At 36.8% G+C, this 19449-nt stretch overlaps 1 protein-coding gene across 1 annotated transcript in view; it reads left to right on the top strand.

The window, feature by feature from the left end:
* LOC763344 (ras GTPase-activating protein 3) overlaps positions 1–19449 on the top strand; it is a 98183-nt gene that overhangs the window by 21918 nt on the left and 56816 nt on the right. The window contains exons 2-5 of the mRNA XM_030981942.1: positions 6680–6779; positions 9636–9837; positions 11251–11324; positions 16766–16846. Coding sequence (XP_030837802.1) covers positions 6680–6779; positions 9636–9837; positions 11251–11324; positions 16766–16846 — 457 coding nt within the window. The remainder of the gene's footprint in view (positions 1–6679; positions 6780–9635; positions 9838–11250; positions 11325–16765; positions 16847–19449) is intronic.

Here is a 19449-nt window from a genome sequence, read left to right as displayed (position 1 = left end):
TGATTGAAAATCAAAATCAAATTTCGCGTTTGCCAAACGGTTTTCATAACACTACAGTCTATTGGGGAAAACGAGTATGGAAAAACCGGTCACTCAAAGGTTTTTACTTTTTTGAGGCACTTCTTAATCATTTTGAAGCACATTTTTTTTAGGGCTTCAATATTAAATCATATCACAGACACTGATAACACGTATGGCCATGCATCTAATATTTAACATTGTTAAACGATCCTTTTAATAATGTGTGGCCAAAGGCATTTTTACAGGTAGTTCAATATGGTACATGCTATACATGACTTTTATTAATTATCTTTTCTATAAGAGATCACTGTCTTGTAGACCTTGCTCTCTTATAGAGATTTCCGTTCACAATGTAGCTTCCTACAAAGTACATCCTGTTTGTGTTCCGATGTGAATTTCCCTGATTTTTGAGAATGGATTGTTGAGTTTCATAGAAAGGCACAATGTTCCTGGAGTTTACTTCGTGTCAGCTTTATAAGGTCAACAGCGAGATACGTGTAGATTTAAAGTCTATTGAGCAATTCAAGAATGATCAATATACATGTACATGTACAGTGTACATGGGGCTAAAGGGGACTTTCCCCAAAATTAAAATATAAAGAGCCCCCCCCCCCCCCCAGTAAAAAAAATCATTTTCAATTGGTCTATTAGTCATGAAATCTCTTGTACTGTTGTAATTGTCTTCAAATTATACTGGATGCATACATGTATTTTGCTTTGAAATTTTCAGATCTTGATTTTCAAGCATGCATACATATTATACATATACATGTACATTAATTCAACAAATGGGACCACTTTTTTTGTGGGGGGATTGGGTGAACTGGTACTTACATATGTACAGTACATGATAATGGCTGTAAGGATTTAAACAATTTGTTTTTAAACAGAGGTTTAGTTGCTGGTATAGAGCTGTAGAACAGTACTAATCTGATCTTAAATGAAGTTCAAAATAAGACGAAATGATTGAACCGTGACCTACATGTATTAAACACATAATAAAGACATATTTGTGATATATGCACAATACGACGGTATGTACATTATGATGGTATGGTGTTATTATCATATGATCAATGTACCATATGTTAAAAATGATCTTGGCAAGAGTTCATACAACATTTTGCAGGTATGGCGTTATATGTTTATTTTACAAATTTATGTGCAATCTGAGATATGTGGAAGTGACGCAGAGAGATGTATCAATTTCAGTTTTTACAGACTAACATACTATACACGTATTCTAACATAAATTTGACCGTCACTGGCATTATTGTTTTACTTGGCTTGCATCATGTAATCACATGGCAAACATGCACCATGTATAAAATTGGCAATATTTCCCTGTTTGTAGTAACATTGCTTTTTTAATCCTGAGTATACATGTACATTAATGTGCATGTATATGCCTACATATTCATAACCTTTTTTCTTCCTTCCTTAAACGTTTACTGACCTTTTTCTTTCACTTTTTTAACATTGTTTTTGCTGATTTTATTTAGCAAACTTGTTGGTTAGAGTGGACTTTCCCTTTCGTTTTTAAAGACAAGCATTCAATTTGTTTGCAATTCTTAAAAATGTCTGTTTTGTATTTACATGTGTAAGTTAGAAAGACTTTAACTTTGTATGAAATGGTATAAAGTAATGCCCCTCTGGCCCAAGTCTGATTCAGGGTCTTTCTGAGGAGTTTGAGCCCTAGCTACACATACATGTATATTTTGATTGTTGCTATTACATGTACATGTACATTTACATGTATGTTTATAATCGCAAGTGTATTTTCATTTTAAAATCTCGCTACAGAAGTAATATTTGAAGCTCCCATTTTCAAGATAGTATTATGACATGGAACTTCTAACAAACAGAAAAAAGAAAATCAAACTTAAATAAATAAAACAAATCAAATCAAATCAAAGTTGTTGTTTGGTAATGGGTGCACTTTAAGTCACTCTTACTTACATGTACACCATCATGCAGGCGACCTGGAAAATGTATACGAGTGCAATGCAATAAGTCAAATGTACATCTAATGTACATGTAAAGCAAACTCTCAAGAGTAAACATTACCAGTGAAAGAGCCTGAGGCATACACTTACATGTACATGAAACCTTCATGTAATCAGGATTTACTGAGTTACAGGGACACATTTCACATTAAATGTGAATATATTGGAATGCATGAACATTGAGGCAAACTATCGAGGACGACCGTTTCCCAGTGACACGACTTTGGGAATGGCTTCCATAATGTACTTGTAGATCCATTTACAATATTTGTAGATTCATTCACACATACTGTACATTTTTTAATCTATTTTAATACATTACAAGGCAAGCTATGAAGTGCTTGGCAATTACTACATATATTTCTAATGATATAAAGTTGGACATTCACTTCTCCATTAAAGGGACCCAGTTACATTATTAACCCATTCACACTATAGTTTTAACTTTCAAATGTAGTTAAATCCAATCATAATCAATATTGTGATAATAAGTAGAGATGATAAAAATTGAAGCACCTATTAAACCTAGTAACAACTACATGTCTATCCAAGATTAAACCCCTTTGCCAGTGGAAAGAAAAAGTTGATCCAACTTTATAGCTCAGCATTAGAACTTTGGTGTGAAGTGGGTGCTATGCGATGAAGTGGGATTTAACTCGGATTATGATTTCATTACTGTACCAAGTGGATTGCATTGCAAAAAAGAAGAAGCTATATTCTGAATTGACACTTAAAATATATGCCCATCATTACACTGACTAAGCTGTGAATTAAATCTTCGGTGTGAATTGGGTACTACAGTGTTGTATGTGATGAAGTGGCTTTTACCTCAGATTATGACTTATTGTATTTAATATAAGAAAAGAGCTTTTCTCTCAAATTCACACTACTATGAACATTACCCATTGTCAATCCACTGAATTACGTTTCAAGGAAAAAGCTATTCTTTAAACCTATCCCCCCCCCCCCCCAACAGGGACCTGGATTAAAACTCATGTGTAAAGGGGCTGCTACGTGCATGGCGATGAAGTGTGGCTTCTAGCGCAGATTATGACTTTCCTTTTGTACCAATTGGATTGTATTACAAAAGAAAATCTGTTCTCCTTTTGAATACAAGGATAATAGAATTAGGAGTGTGGAAGTCAAAGGTCGCTTTGGTACAATGCTTTTAAGTACGCGTTCACTGGCAACCAGAAAGTCTGGATGCTTTTATGTAGCGTTGCCTTCGTTTTTTTTCTCTCTGAAAACATTAGCGAGATTTCGGTCGCCTTGACTAAAGTGCTGAATTCATTAAAAGACTTGAATACATTTTTAACTACAGTGGTGTAGAAAAAAAAACAGCATGATTTTTTAAGCTTAATTTCATTTCTCATTTAACATTTCTTTTGACCATAAAGGGGTGCCGGAGTCTTGATTTTTCAAGGAGATGTGCATTTGTTGAATTCACAGCAACTTTATTTTTCATTCAATTCACATGAATATCATATTTCAGGCTGGTTTGCTATTTGTTTCCTTTTATGGTGTACTGATAACTTGCAGCTTAATACCTTTAGTCACACCGACAAGACCAACACCTGACCGACACCTGACCGACACCAGACCAACACCAGACTGAACATTACGTCTACGGCCAAGAATTGGTCAGTTTGGAGTCGTCTAAAGTCGGTTCGGCGGTGTGACTGAGGAACTACAAGGTGTTGCATACATGTACATCATGGGTGTACATTTACATACTGTACATGGACCGGTAGTTTAAAAATATATATTCATTTCATCTGTATGAGGAAGGATGAAATTACTCTGTATCATCTGTTTGGAGCCTGTGTCAAATGATATGAGATAAAATAAAATCCTTCTGGCTTCTAAACAAATGATATTTAATCCTTTCTGAAAGGCAGGTGCTTTTATATTTAATTAGTTTGAGAACATGTCAAGGTACATGTACATGTATGTATGTATGTATGTGGGTAATTTGCTATCAATTTAAAGAGACACCTGCCAACTGAATTAATCTTGGATTTTATAAGCAGTGGGGTAAAATAATCATTCAAGTAGTGCTTTTCAAACTAACTGAACCAATTTGGCTTTTGTGTAAAGAAATATTTAATTACAACTCTTGCTATTTACATTTTACAGCACTTGCATTATCTTGACACAATCGTTATGACTCGTCCAATATGTGTTTCTTGTGCACTTTTTAAAATATTATCCCTTTCCTTCACAATCCTAAATTATTTTGAATGCCATTTTGTTCAGGGAGGGGTGGGGGTGATTTTATACTTAAGCTGTACAGTAATGTTTTTCTTCTTCAGGTGATTCATCCCTTTAAATAGACCAGATTCCGGCATTAATTGATACACGCCCAATGCAAACATTACCACAAATTACATCAGAGACTTGATATGCATATACATGTACATCAATAATGATAAGAGCACATACATGTACCTGGTGTACATTTCGTCTGTTTGGAGCCAGAAGGGCGTTAATTCTATGTAACCTGATATGAGTTAACGCTCTTCTCTCTCCAAACAGACAATTTTTTTTTAAAGAGAAGGTTGAGTTCTGGGAAGAGGTGAAAAATAATTTGTGAGCGTCATCATTCTTATTATGCAAGTGTGGAAGAACATCAGATAAGACATGTTCCCTGAAAAGCATGGCTCTTCAAATGCCTTTATATTCTAAATATGTCATGTAACATCGTAAAACTCGGGGGTAGGATTTTTACGCCACGTGTTCGTGTAGTCCCATATACATCTTTCTGTGTACAGTGTTTGTAACTTTACCAAGACTTGGCCAAATTTCTTATCATTGATGATTCCAGAACCTTGCAATACACACAAAGTATATGCTAGATGATCAACCTTTTCTGGTCGATTCCACACCGTTTCTTTCACAATGCAATCGCATGACCAGAACTCAACTTCATCTTTAAGGTGATTTGTTTCCTTAAAACCAATTCAGATTTCAGCATGCACACAAGCACACATTACAAACATTACCAAGGATCACATCCCAGAGACTTGCATTCATGAATATTTAGAAGAGTACTTACATCAACCTACTCTGTAGTTTACAAGGCTTGTATTGGTTTCTATGCAGTGCAAGGTAATTAGTGGATAGATCTAATTAAATTCTTCATTGTAATATACCTGCCTGTCTTTGTCTGGGCCCAGTGTATCAGTGATAATTACACTTGTGAACAAGCTGTGTTCCCATTCTCACCAAATTGTGGAATATTTTTCTCTGCAAATATATTCTTGAACATTCTTCAATAGCTCACAGAAAGAAAAAAAACACTCCAGAAGTGGGGTTTTTGTCATGATTACATGCGGTTGCCTAGCAACTCCCAACAAAAAACACAGGAATGTGGGAAAATTTTATGATTTTGGCTTGGAATTTCTTTTCGCGAAGTTTTTTCATGAATATTTGTTTCCTGGAAGATTACCAGAAAAGTATCTTCAATTGATACAAGAATCAATATTCGTTCCGCTGAGAGTTGCTACAAAGTGTATTTCATTCATGACATACTTGGAGGGAAAAGGGTTGCACTTTACTCTTGGGTTAGGTTTAGGTTAAGAATTAGGGTCAAGTCTTGTGCTTGGTCCAGGGTTAAAGTTGGACTGAAAAAAAAAGTATAGACCCTTTTTTACATAAAATCCAATTTATAATTAGAATTAGAAGTGCTTTTTTCAATGAACAATGCCAGAATAAAAAAATAAACTTTGGTACATATTGGAAGACCCAAAGTTTATTCTATTCTAGTATTTTGTGGCAATTTTTGTTGTATTAATTGAAGAAGTGTGAACGTGTGTATGTTTATTCTCTTTGTAGCTATGCTAATGTCTGGTATTCAATGGTGGAGCAGTTTTATTACACCCTGATATTAAACCGATAATACATGATAAATAATTAATGTATGTTCTCAGTTTCACTGGACTGAATGGCTATTATTCCCCTCTTAGAAATTTGAAAAACGAGGCCTACTCTCTTGTATCTCCTTGTATCTCCTTGTATTTTTGTATCTCATTGTATCTCCTTGAATGCCCTTGAATGCCCTTGTGCTTCTGAAGGACTATATCACAAGCATTTTTTATTCAATCTCATCTGAGTACAGACAGACTCATCAGATATTAGGCAGTAAACGACACAAAATAAAAAATGGCCTGGTTTCGTTTTTGTAAATGAATGAACTGAGCTCTGTGTTATAAGATTTAAATGTGACATGTTTTACTCTATTTTCCCTCTTTCCCCCTTTTTTTTAGGGGGGGGGGGGGTCATGAAACTTTCTTTGGTATTGCACCTTTTGATTAGAAGTAAATGATCAATGTAGATATCTTCTGGTCCACAAGTAGCAGATACTTTGCCAGACTGGATCATATGGTTTTCATTTTGCATTTCAGCCACAGGCTTACATGTACATGTAGCTTGGCATTAATCTTCCTTTCCCCTCTCTCAACCCAGGTGTAGTCAATTGGTGCCAGGTGCAGTGTACATGTTATAATATAGGAAGTGATTCCTTGAATGTGAAGCATCTTAGGGCTTATATGCTTGAGCTTTGGAATGATTGAAATGTTACATGCAGTAATGAAAACTGTTGATCGTAATAAATTAATGGGCTTATCATCATTATTATTATTTTCTATCTATAGGTGAAGCTAAGAACTTGAGTTCCACAAGGGATTGCTATTGCACTGTTAAATTGGACCAAGAGGAAGTTTACAGGACAGCAGCCAGAGAAAAGACACAATGGTAAGTAATAATTTATTATTCTGAGGGAGGGAGGGAGGGGCGATGGGATGGAGAGGGATAAGGGGTGAGAGGATGAAGAGAAGGGGTTAAGGGGGTGCTTTAGAAGGATGGAGAGGGAGGGATGGGGGGAGGGGTAGAAGGTAACGAAAATCAAACTTGGAAAGAAGGGCATTTGTAATCTCTTCTGGTTTCAAATTGTTACAAAATACCTTTCTCTTCTCTATTCATACTTTAAACTGTTATGAGTCATATCTACATATTTTCCCCTTTTGTATGATGCCTCTTGAAAGCTTGTGAAAAGGGAAATCTTCATGCACTGCAGGGCTGTCGTTTAAAGCCGGTAACCGGTAAAACTTGCCGCCTATTCACTCGTTTCTTACCGGCTATAATTCCTATAATAAACCTTGCAAAAATCACAGAAAGTAGATCTAAATCAATGCTAATCCAAAATTTCCTTAATTTCGTCCAAGATATAATTAGTGCCGCACATACACGGCCGCAGTCGACGAAATCCCTTACGATCACGAACGCGACGTCGTCCGTACTTACCTAGACCTATCTATCTACATCGCAGTTCTCCCCCCACAGCGCGGCGGCCAAGCCCGCCCGTCCCTACCCCATTGCGATCCCGATGTGCACGCGAGAAGACGATGCATGCACTGCACAAAATATATACACACTGATCATAACAAAACTGAAGCTAGCTCGCTGTAACCAAACTATCCGTTGCCGATTTGATATTTGAAGATCACGGAAACCGGGGCCTATACACGTGCGTGCAATGTCTAGAGACAACGTACTTTAGATTCTGAGATGCGCAAATCGGCAACAGAGTTTTGAACTCGGCTGAATTTAGGCCGGCCACGGCCGTCCCCGGCGGATCCCCGCAGCTAGCTCGCATGATATATGCAGGCTCGCGCTCCGCGAATATTCAAAACTAACTTCCGATCGCAATCGGAAGCCAATCGGTTAATTCATTTATTTTATTTTCATTTATTTTCTTAAAAAATTTGAATAAACAAATATACAGTCATGAGTGTCTTCACTTTGTCAGGAAAAACAGTGATATAACATTATAAAATGAACAGGAACTGAAGTAAATTCTTAAATGTATTCAATAATTTCATGTCAAAAAAAAATAATTAAATGAGAATTCATATGGGGAGCCAAATAAAAGTCACAAGTAAAAAAAAAATCAAAATCTAGCCTCTGCTGCCCATTATTTAAATACTGTACATGTATTCAACAAATCATGATGTAGAAAGATTGAGTATGGTGCATCATCTCAGTTTAATTAAAAATTACAAAGTAATGGTACAAAGTGATAAATAATTATCAACTTAATAACTTTTCTTATGAGTTATGATTGTTCATGTAATATTAAACATGAACAATATGTTTATTACAATATATGTGTAATACAAGGTAGGAAAGATAACTACAAATTTTCTTCTTAGGTATGCACCAGATTGCACGATTTCAAGTGGAAAATCCCAAAAGGTCCCTATACCGTGGGAGGGGGGACACCCCCCTCCCACACCCTCCCCCCTCGGTCGCTTCGCTCCCTCGCAGTGATGGTACCTCCTATAAAATTCAAATTACCTCCTTCAAAGATAATTAACAAGACCCCTGCACTGTAAAGAGAGGTTAGCTCAAGGAGAAAAGAAAAGAAAATGAATTCTTATAGTAAAAATTCTTGGAATACAAATTCTTATATAGATATATTCTTTAATGTCAAAGTAAAGAATTCCTTCTGTAATACCTTACAAGAATTCAATAACATGTAGGTATTTGAATTCATGTAGCATATTGTATTTGGTGTACACCCTGTAGCTCTGGGAATCTAAAAACACAAAAAAGAGCTCTGATCATGTACAAAACGAATCAGCAAGAAAAAATATTAAAAGACAACTCCTGTGGATAAATAAGTATTTTTTACTCTGTTTTAGTTTTCTGACTTCTTTCCCTTTAAGGGAATGGTTATATAAGGGAATGGTATAGAAAAAAAAAATATTTGCAAATGAACTCAGTACAGTCCCATGTGCCTTCATCCATGTAGTGGTAGCTGACCAATTAAGTCAACAACTTTGCTGCAAATCTAATTGATCTGTATCGTTTCGTGCGTCAATACCTTGGTGGCGGTGGTCACCAATCGTGGAAGCTTGTTTGTAGTGCTTTGGCGTAGTCGCATCTCGAGAGAGCGTGAGGCGGCTCTCGGGGGCCCAGGTGTGCATCCGCATTAGTTGTAGCATGCAGTAAATTGGCAACTATTAGATTGAAGGAGATAAAGGCCGGTTCAGAGTCTCAGAAAAATATGCCACAGAAACAGCGATCCCTTGAAAGTTGGAAATACAAAGTCAGTACAAATACTTAAGGTGCACTAGTTCATATACCTGTCAAACGACAGTAATTTCTGTGATGTGAATTGGCAACAATTGGATTGAAGGAGATAAAGGCCGGTTCAGAGTCTCAGAAAAATATGCCACAGAAACAGTGATCCCTTGAAAGTTGGAAATACAAAGTTGGTACAAATATTTTAGATGGAATGATGAAAGAAATGAGCTCATTGCTTGTACAGTGTATTTTGTATTGTCAGAGAAAATTGGAAATTTTCTCCACTGTAATGCAGTTAAATTACAGACAAGGATATTAGGATCATGTGTCAGTGAATTTTACTTTTTGAAGCACTAATTGATATAGTCTGTCAAATGACACAAATCTTCCATTACAGGCTTGCACTAATTTCTGTGATGTATTCATTACGTTTTCTATTACAAGCCTTCAAACTTTCATTTTTTTCTTCAAATGTCCTTGCCCAACTAACTAACCACCTCATTTATCTTGTTACTATGACAGTCCATTCTGGGGGGAGGAGTACATATTTGACATTCCTATCAAATTCCGCATGCTCTCTTTCTACATCTACGAGAAGGATAAGCTGAAGCGGTCCGACTCGGCGATCGGCAAGGTGGCGCTACGTCGGGGAGAGCTCCATAAATGCCAAAGCAAGGACCAGTGGTATCCACTGACCCCCATAGACCAAGACACAGAAGTTCAGGTGAGTTTTAATAGTGGAACTGTGGAATCTTGTTCACACAGGATGTTCGAAATGCATGATGTAGTATTAAACTGCCTCCACCCCAGCCCCGCTCAGAAAACGCTGCAGTAAAATTATTCAAGCATTTAATGTACCTCACATTTTTTTTGTCTTTTATAACATGCAGAGTACATAATAGTATGCTTACACTCAAGGGCCTTTGTACATACAGTTGTAGTTACAAGCTATTCCTATTCTGGAAGAATGATTCAGTTTTTCTGCCTCCAAACCCTCTGTTAGCAATTAGCAATTTTGAAATATCAAATAATGATTTTTTTTTTGTCTTCAGACTTCTAGGGGCTCTTTAAGCAGAACTTCCCATAGCATTAACAAAATCAAAGATTAGGGGAGGACAGCTTGCAAATTGCAACTTTAAGAATATGTGCAGTGATGTTGATTGAGAGAGTGTGACCGACCCAGATTGAGTTGACCACAATATGGGCACTACTGCTTTGTTGGGCAAGCACATAACAAAAGAATGTATGCCATATTGTGATCAACTGAAACCAAGTTGGCTAAACTTTGTGTATAGATAGATGGCTCTGAATATGTGGATCATATTCCATTAATGAGGCGGAGGGGGGGGGGGGAGCTTGGGGGTTAAGGGAGTATTTGAGTGACAAACAATAAAGCTATTTACCTCCAAACACCCCTGACAAAAGAATGACAATTACAGGTCATTAACAAGAAACCAGGCAGCCAGAAAATTACAGATTCATTCATCACCAACTGTTTTAAAAGCTAATATGTATTCTGTTTATCGCCAGTGAACTGAAGTATTTGTTTTGATTATCTATTGTTGATTGTTTCCTTCCAATTAACCTACAATTTCCTTGTTTACTTTTCTATAATAATTATGATGTTAGTGTGTGAGTCACAAAAAAAAGGAAACTCAAATTCAACGCCAAATATAACCCCAAGTAAAATTGTAATCAATATGCAGTTAACAACTGTATTATTCATACCCTTACCAAGTTTTTGTCACTTTTTAAGTATGCAAAATACTGATTTGTCCTGATTTGTATTTTTTTTAAATGTGAATGTATATTAAAGATTTAATACAAAGGCCCTAATTCAACCAATCCACCTTTCATTCTTGAGTTATGAAACAAACATCCAATTTACAAGGGGCATGAATAATTTAGTTGTTAACTTTATCCATAGTTAGATTTCTTGTAAGATATTCACCTTGTAACCTATCATGTTTTTATATAATCTAACTTCTTGATCAAGAAAAACGTGACCATGGACTTCTGAAAAGCATGATTTTTCCCGCCATATTTGTATATTACAATGATTTATCAATCATTTTTGTCACATTTTTTGATAAAAGAAAATAAATGATTTGATTCCTAAATTTTCTCTTTAATACAGGGTAAGGTCCATGTTGAAATAAGGACAAGTGAATTACTGAATGGATCATCCTCTATCACAAAGCTTGCAGTCAGGTAAGCAAATTCTGTCATAAATCTCATCAATTATATATGCATGTATCAGACTCTACAGTAGGGGAAAACCCCGGTGTAGTGGTCCACCTGCACACCCCAATATACATCTGCAAGAATGTTCAGTATTGAAGGAGGCAGTTTACCCATAAGAAGAAGAAGAGGAAGAAAATTCTTTGACTTTTTGTACATTTTTCCATTGTTATCTATACAGTGTATGTTTGTATTTTTTAAAATCCAACCTTAATGTTTTGTTTGAAATAAAGAAAAAAGAAATAATATTGATGACTCTTTATCTTTCATATCATTTGATTTGAATTAAGCCAATCAAATAAGTTCCCAGTTTATCCCTCCTGCCTTCTCACTTTTTTTTCATCGGCTTGCCTCCATTTCATTGTTCTTTGATACTGAAGTTAAATAATTATAAAATATGAGGACATCTAGACAGATGGTAACAGAATCATTGCTCTTTAATATGTGGTTACACCTTGTTTTGAGCCTCTGTCATGCATGTACCATGAAAATTGATTATTGATTTGGTTGTGGGCCAACAAGGAAAATACATTTTTATCAAATCCAAGACCTTAGCTAACACTTTCCATGAACATTTTTTTTTTTTTTTTTTTTTTTTTTTTTTTTTGGTGGGGGGGGGGGGGCTGATTGTTATCTGGGCAGGGCTTGACACTAAACAGGCACCTGGGACACATGACGCCCGAAATTTAATTAAGGGCCCCAACATTCTGAGGTCTTTACATAATGCTTGTACATACAGACTGTAAAAAGTTCAATCCGCCCCCCCCCCTTCCAAATAAGTTAGTGTGGGTCCCTGATTAAGGTTCTACAATCTTTGCAGACGCACAGAAATTCTCAAAGAATGTAAGAAATTAATATGATAAAAAAGAATATAAAGAAAGAATGTTGCACAAACAGAAGGAAAAAAACATAAAAATAGATTTTGTTTACAGGTAGTGTATTTGAAAGTGAGGAAGAGAGAACAAAGAGGAAAAGGGTTATCAAAGAAATAAAGAGAAATGGAGATAAGAAAGCTGTCAGTTATAAAAGAAAGAGAGAGAGCATGTGTGTTCATTGTTAGTACGACATTCAGAAAGAAGCGGCCAGTATCTAGGTCTCATCTGCATCTTGTTTGGCTGGAGTCGTTAGGAAATGTTTAAGCGAGGCCAGACCGACTGAGAGCCAGAGGTAAAGAGGGAGATAGAGAGAGGTAGGGAGGGAGAGAGAGAGAGAGAGAGAGAGACATGGAGAGAGAGAGGGGGGGGAGAGATATATAGAGGGAGATAGAGAGAAAGAGAGGGAGGGGAGAGAGAGAGAGAGAGAGAGAGAGAAAGAGAGGGAGGGACAGAGAGAGAGAGAGAGAGAGAGAGAGGTGGACGGAGGGAGAAAGAGAGAGAAATGAAGATTGAAACCAAGTTTCTTAATGACACGGACATCTACGTCACAGTATTCACCCACTTTCACATACCCCCGTGCATCGTCGTAGGTAATTGCTGCGTTGAGGAGGAAATAGGGGAAAAAGGTCTTTTTCAACTACCACCACGTTGTATTTCTCCTGTTTGTTGTTGATCAAAGAAAAAGTGACGTCAAATGGAGCTCTTTTCAGCATCCCCAGAGCCTTGAACTGTTAGAGATGTGTGTCTCAGCTGAAATTCTTTTTTCCCTTTTTACCTTAAATTGGGGAAAAGATGTAGTTGGTGCAAAATGTCCATTTTCAGCCGTTCTTATTTTGGAAGCAGATGTGTGGCAATTAGCTTTACAAATCCCTTTCTATATATTACTGCATAATATAAATTCTTGTTTTCTCTATTTTTAGATGTAACCTTTTCTCATTGCTCATCTCTAGTCAATCCATCTATGTATATTTTGATCGCCTTCCTTTTTTCTGGTGGTTGATCTGTCTCTCTCTCTCCTTTCTTTCCTAACACCCTCCCTATCTTTCTTTCCCTCTCCCCATCTCTCTCTCTCTCCCTAGCCCCTCCCTCTTTCCTCTCCTTCCCTCCTCTCCTCGTCCCTCCCCTTTGTCTTTTCCCCCACTCTCTCCTCTCCCTCCCACCCTCTCCATGCTCTCTCTCCCCCATATCCTCTCTTCCTCCCTCCCCTCCTTCGTCTTCTTCCCCCACCCTATCCTCCCACCAGCTCCTCCCTCCCTCTCTGTGCTCTCTCTCCGTGCTCTCTCTCTCCATTTCTGACTACCACTCTCCCGTCTGCATTTCTGTATATTTTCCCTACTTGTGACCGCAATGCCGGTTTAAATATCCCCCCTCCCTTTTTTAATGCTCCTCTAATAGTTCTACAATGTAACTCTGTACATGCAGTCTGTTCCTTATACAGTATATATATGCTTGTTCTGATGCTATTGATCAAATCAAATCAAATATTTCGGTTTTTGACAAGGAAATTATGTTATCGTCTTAAAAACAACGATGATGTTATACGTGGTTCTTCAGAGGATTCTTTTACTGTTAATTTCTCGAGCAGGATGGTAGAATTCTAGATAATTAACCTCAGTGGAATTGGTTACTTCTCAGTATTGCCGGTGTGGGTTTCAGCTAATTGAATTGCACATTGTTACCAGTTTCTTGCGACCTCTCCTTGTAGCAAATTAGTGATTCTATCTTATATCTTCTTTGTCTTCTACAATTTTCATGACCAATTCATCCTCTTTCATGTCTTAACTTATTCTTCAAGGATGTCTTCTCCTTTCCGTCTCGCCTTTCCCACTTTTCTTGTTCCATTGTCTTCATCTTCCGGTCTGCAATTTTAATGACAGGTTTTGTTCTGTATTTTTTTCTTTTTTGTGTCTTATCTATCCTTTCCTTGATTTATCTCATTAGGCCTGCCTTCAGCAGCTCGAGTTTGCCAAATAACCAGCTATTTTCAGACTCTGGTATTATCCCGAAGCTCAAAATTGCGTTTTCACCAGACCGATACGGTCATCTCAAACTAGCCAATTAGCCCGCTATTTCCCAAATAGCAGAATATTTTAGAAACAAGACCAATATTTCTTGGGATATTTTATCAACCAACTATCCCGCTAATTGCAACTGCGGGCTGATGAGGACGTAAATTAACTGGCTAATTTGCGATCGGGATAGTAAAAATAGCGGGTTATTTGGCAAACTCTAGCTGATGAGGACAGGCCTATTCTTTCACCTCTATAGTGCTGTATTCTGTAAAGAAGGGTACTCCTCTTTCACATTTTCTTCCTTTCGTTTGTTCCTTCTTCCTCTTGTATTTCATTTTCTTCTTCCTCTTCAATGATTTTCATGACCTTGTGATACATTTCCTTTTCTCTTCTGTCTTTCATCCAGTTTCATTAATTCGTTTTTATCTTTCATCTCAGACTCGATTCTTTGAAGATTACTTCTCCTCTTTCGTCTCTTTTTCATTTCTTGTTTTCCATTTTCTTTATCCTGTACAAACTGTACATCATTATCTTCTTCCCCTTCTACAATTTTCATGATCTGGTTTATAATACATCTCTCTTCCTTTCCTCTCTTACTTTCCTCTCTTACCTGTACCTCTTCTTTTCTCAGTTCAGCCCATCCTTTCATCTATAACTTTGTTTTTCTAAAATTTGTATGACCTTGTAATTAAAATTGATCTTATTTTCTCTCTGCTTTTTTTCCTTCCTGTTTTTTTTCTTCAAAATTCTTCTGTTTCACCTTTCCTGCTTCTTTCCTCTTTTTTTTCCTCAATTTTTTTCCAAGCTAGTACTGCAATTGTTTATTTTCTTCTCTTACATTTCTTTAAAGTTACTCAGTATCATTGTTGAAGGTTGATGAAAAAACTGCGTAATTTGTGTATGTAATGACGATTTACATTCACCTTTAATGAATTAAATCGTAATATTGTAGTTGGGAAAATTAAGGCATCGATCAGATCAGTTTTTCCCAATTGTTATCATTAATAATGTTCCGTTTTCAATCGAACTTTTAGATTATCTTTAAATTGTACTCTAACATTGAAGTCACTACCTTAGCATCATTTTCTCTCATCTGAACAATGTTACCAATTCCTTTTAATAATGACCGGACATTGGGCTCCTATTCGTTGAAGATATATGCATGAAGTGTTAGAGCTTTGGATGTGATTGGGTTTCGTGTTAGGTTTAAGCCTAGGGTTAGGTATCTAATATCACATTGGGTTCATCATTGGAAGGTTGAAATTGTACTAGATAAGAGCTGCAAATTGACTGTTGAGGAATAGTCACCAGATTTTGTTCAATCACTCTCATTTCTTTCTCTTATTTCATCATCCTCATCACGAAAAATGTGAAAATTAACTAGTACATGTACCCTGACAGTAAAATGCATTGGAATATATTTCACACTTTTTTTTGCCCCTCGTACTGCTGCCTTGTTGTAAATGTCATTTTCGAATTTTAATCAGTTCATATATAGCTAATGTGTTCAGGTAGTGTACCTTTTGAAATGGACCAATCTAAACACATTTTCTTACCAGCTCCACAAGCTAACACATGAATATCCTTTTAAGCTCCACAAGTGAGCTCAAAACCACATGTATGCTTTGAAACAACGCAATCAAGCATGGCTCAGTAAATAACGGAAAGCCGTTTGAGTAAATTCTGTTGGACTCTGCCCTCTACCACTTTGCTCGGCTCGGCTCAGGTGGTGTTTGCTCAATCAGTTCCCCATTCTGGCCGGGAATTAAGTGATTAATGGAGCCGATCTCGTCTTGGAGGAAATGCTGGAGGGCTTGCTCAACAATTTGCCGGCAAATTAGTCACCCTGATTTCCGATGATCGGCCGATAATCGCATTTGGCCGTTTGCCGAGTTGATTGAATACCGAGATTGTCTTATCATCATCATTCACAAACAAGCCATGAGCATGTGTGAAGGACTGTTATGGTTTCCTCCACAACATTGATGTTTTACAGATAAAAGAAAATGGTGTGATGAGAGTATGTGTTTGATAATGATGTCATAATTGTCATTAACGAATGTTTATTGAATGAGGTCAGCTTGGTATTGGTCGGGATAGGGATGGAGAGATAAATGTATGATGAAAATAAAGATGTGTTGTGCAAGTAAATATTTAGATAGAAAGAGAAAGAGAAATTGATGGAGAGAGATCTATGAAACGATATAGGAGAGAAACAAAGCATGATGAATATGGAAGAAACATGTAATTGTATGTTAAAGCATGTCATGATTTGTAAGTTTCTATAAAATGATGTACAATTTTACAGAGATGAACAGTGCTTTGCATTTTGTTCCACTTACCTACACTTTTGTCCATTCCTATTTTTTTTTGTTTTTTGTTAGGGGGGGGGGGGGGGGGAGGAGGCCACTGTGTACAACTTAAGAATACATTATAACCAGAGCTTTACAAATGAAATGCTTCATTTTCCTCTTTTAATTGTTACAGGGATTAATTTCTCTCTTCTGTAATTGTATCGTTTCAGAGTCGTCGAGGGAAGCGGACTAACCATCGTCAATGGCCAATGTGATACCTACGCCGCGGTCTCATATCATTCTGCCTCCAGGTAATTGCAATACGTGCCTGTATGATTTGCGATACATGTACCTTTTTTCCCCTTTAGTATTTGTTCTAATTTTCTTCAGAATCTGAAGAGAAGCGTGACCCAATTTCGCTGTACTTTCTTAGAATACTAAATTTTATGTAAAAGCTAATAATTTCATGTGATTGTTTTTCACGCAGACCAAGAGCTACAGGTTTGTGTCTTGTTAAAAATTATACCCATTTGTACCCTATATGGCTTTACTTGAAATTTTCACTTTTTATATACTGGTATATGTGTTTTTAATTTCAAATTTCTTGAGGCTTGTATACAAATCATGGACATGAGGGTATTTCAGGAATTATATTTTCTCTTAATGGAGAAAACTTGAAAAAAATCACCCTTTAGAGGAGAGAGAGAGAGAGAGAGAGAGAGAGGGGGGTAGAGAGAGAGAAAGAGAGAAAGAGAGAGGGGTATAGAGGGAGAGTGTGTTCGAGAGCAGAATGGATGTACATGAATAGAAAACAGAAGATTGCAGGCTCTTTTAATACAGTTTTATTGGGAATTTTTCTAATTAAAAAAAACAAAAAACTTTTAATAATTGTATTACATAAAGGTAGGACATGAATTTGAAATTTCGTGAAAACTAAGTTCAGGAACTAAGTTTTCAGGAGGTTTTATGTGTTGTTGATATCATGTGAATGGTTTCATACCCGGATCAAAGACTGCTGATACTTTCGAGAGAACATTAGCATGTATACGAGGTGCTGTATTGCTCTTCATATCCAAGACAAATGACATTTTATTGTTTGCCAGTTGTGCATGCAAACTGATGTTTTTTGACGTGACATGCATTCACAATCTTTACATGCTCTTTTCCATGTGCATCAATTTTATTTGACATCCGTAGCCTTATTCATTTCAAGTCAAGCGACCTTTTGTGTTTGCCAATCGGACATGCAAACTGATGTTTTTTGACGTGACATGCATTCACAATCTTTACATGCTCTTTTCCATGTGCATCAATTTTATTTGACATCCGTAGCCTTATTCATTTCAAGTCAAACGACCTTTTGTGTTTGCCAATCGGACATGCAAATTGATGTTTTTTTTGACGTGACAAGCATTCACAATCTTTACATGCTCTTGTCCATGTGCATCAGTTTTATTTGACATCCGTAGCCTTATTCATTTCAAGTCAAGCGACCTTTTGTGTTTGCCAATCGGACATGGAAATTGATGTTTTTTTTGACGTGACAAGCATTCACAATTTTTACGTGGTCTTGTTCATGTGCATCAATTTTATTTGACATCCGTAGCCTTATTCATTTCAAGTCAAGCGACCTTTTGTGTTTGCCAATCGGACATGCAAATTGATGTTTTTTTTGACGTGACAAGCATTCACAATCTTTACGTGGTCTTGTCCATGTGCATCAATTTTATTTGACATCCGTAGCCTTATTCATTTCAAGTCAAGCGACCTTTTGTGTTTGCCAATCGGACATGCAAATTGATGTTTTTTTTTGACGTGACAAGCATTCACAATCTTTACGTGCTCTTGTCCATGTGCATCAATTTTATTTGACATCCGTAGCCATATTCATTTCAAGTCAAGCGACCTTTTGTGTTTGCCAATCGGACATGCAAATTGATGTTTTTTTTGACGTGAAAAGCATTCACAATCTTTACGTGGTCTTGTCCATGTGCATCAATTTTATTTGACATCCATAGCCTTATTCATTTCAAGTCCCACAACCTTTTTGTGTTTGCCAATTGAGCATGCAAATTGATGTTTTTTCGACGTGACATGCATTCACAATCTTTACATGCTCTTTTCCACGTGCATCAATTTTATTTGACACACAATCCGTAGCCTTATTCATTTCAAGTCAAACGACCTTTTGTGTTTGCCAATTGAGCATGCAAATTGGAGTTTTTTGCGGCGTGACGAGCATTCACAATCTTTTCGTGCTCTTTTCCATGTGCATCAATTTTATTTGACATCCGTAGTCTTATCCATTTCAAGTCAAACGACCTTTTGTGTTTGCCAATCGGCCATGCAAATTGGTGTTTTTTACGGCGTGACATGTGTTCAGAATTCTGACCCATTTCATTTTTGGTAAACAACTCTTGCTGCGTGTCAAAAAACCTTGAATCTTTGGCCATTTGGCTTTGCAAATTGTCATTTTTCTTGTCAAGATGGAATAATAGACACATACATGTATCTTCAACAATGCAATTTTGCTGCATTCATTCAAACAAATTTGAATTTTGGGCCATTTGGCTTTGCAAATTGTCGTTTTTCTTGGCAAGATGGAATAATTGACATATATGTATGATCTTCAGTAATGGGTATTTATTAGGGCTATTTATCATCCAAACATCTTTGGCCTTGTTCATTTCAAGTCAAACGACCTTTTAGTTTTCCCAGTCATCCTTGCAAATTGTTGTATTTCTTGGAATGATAATGGTCATTTGAGCATGTACCTTGTACCTTTAATGTGTTGATCTCTTCCGAATGGTCCGCTGGGAACTATGACTGGAAGTATAACTGGGGGCTCGACGAGAGTGTTCATGCATATACAGTCCCTGCACGTTTGTCTCAACCATGTTTTTTTGCCAAACAT

Source organism: Strongylocentrotus purpuratus, unplaced genomic scaffold, assembly GCF_000002235.5.
Source record: "Strongylocentrotus purpuratus isolate Spur 01 unplaced genomic scaffold, Spur_5.0 spur5_scaffold_12, whole genome shotgun sequence".
NCBI classification, from domain to species: Eukaryota; Metazoa; Echinodermata; class Echinoidea; order Camarodonta; family Strongylocentrotidae; genus Strongylocentrotus; species Strongylocentrotus purpuratus.
This window is presented reverse-complemented; position numbering and strand designations above follow the sequence as displayed.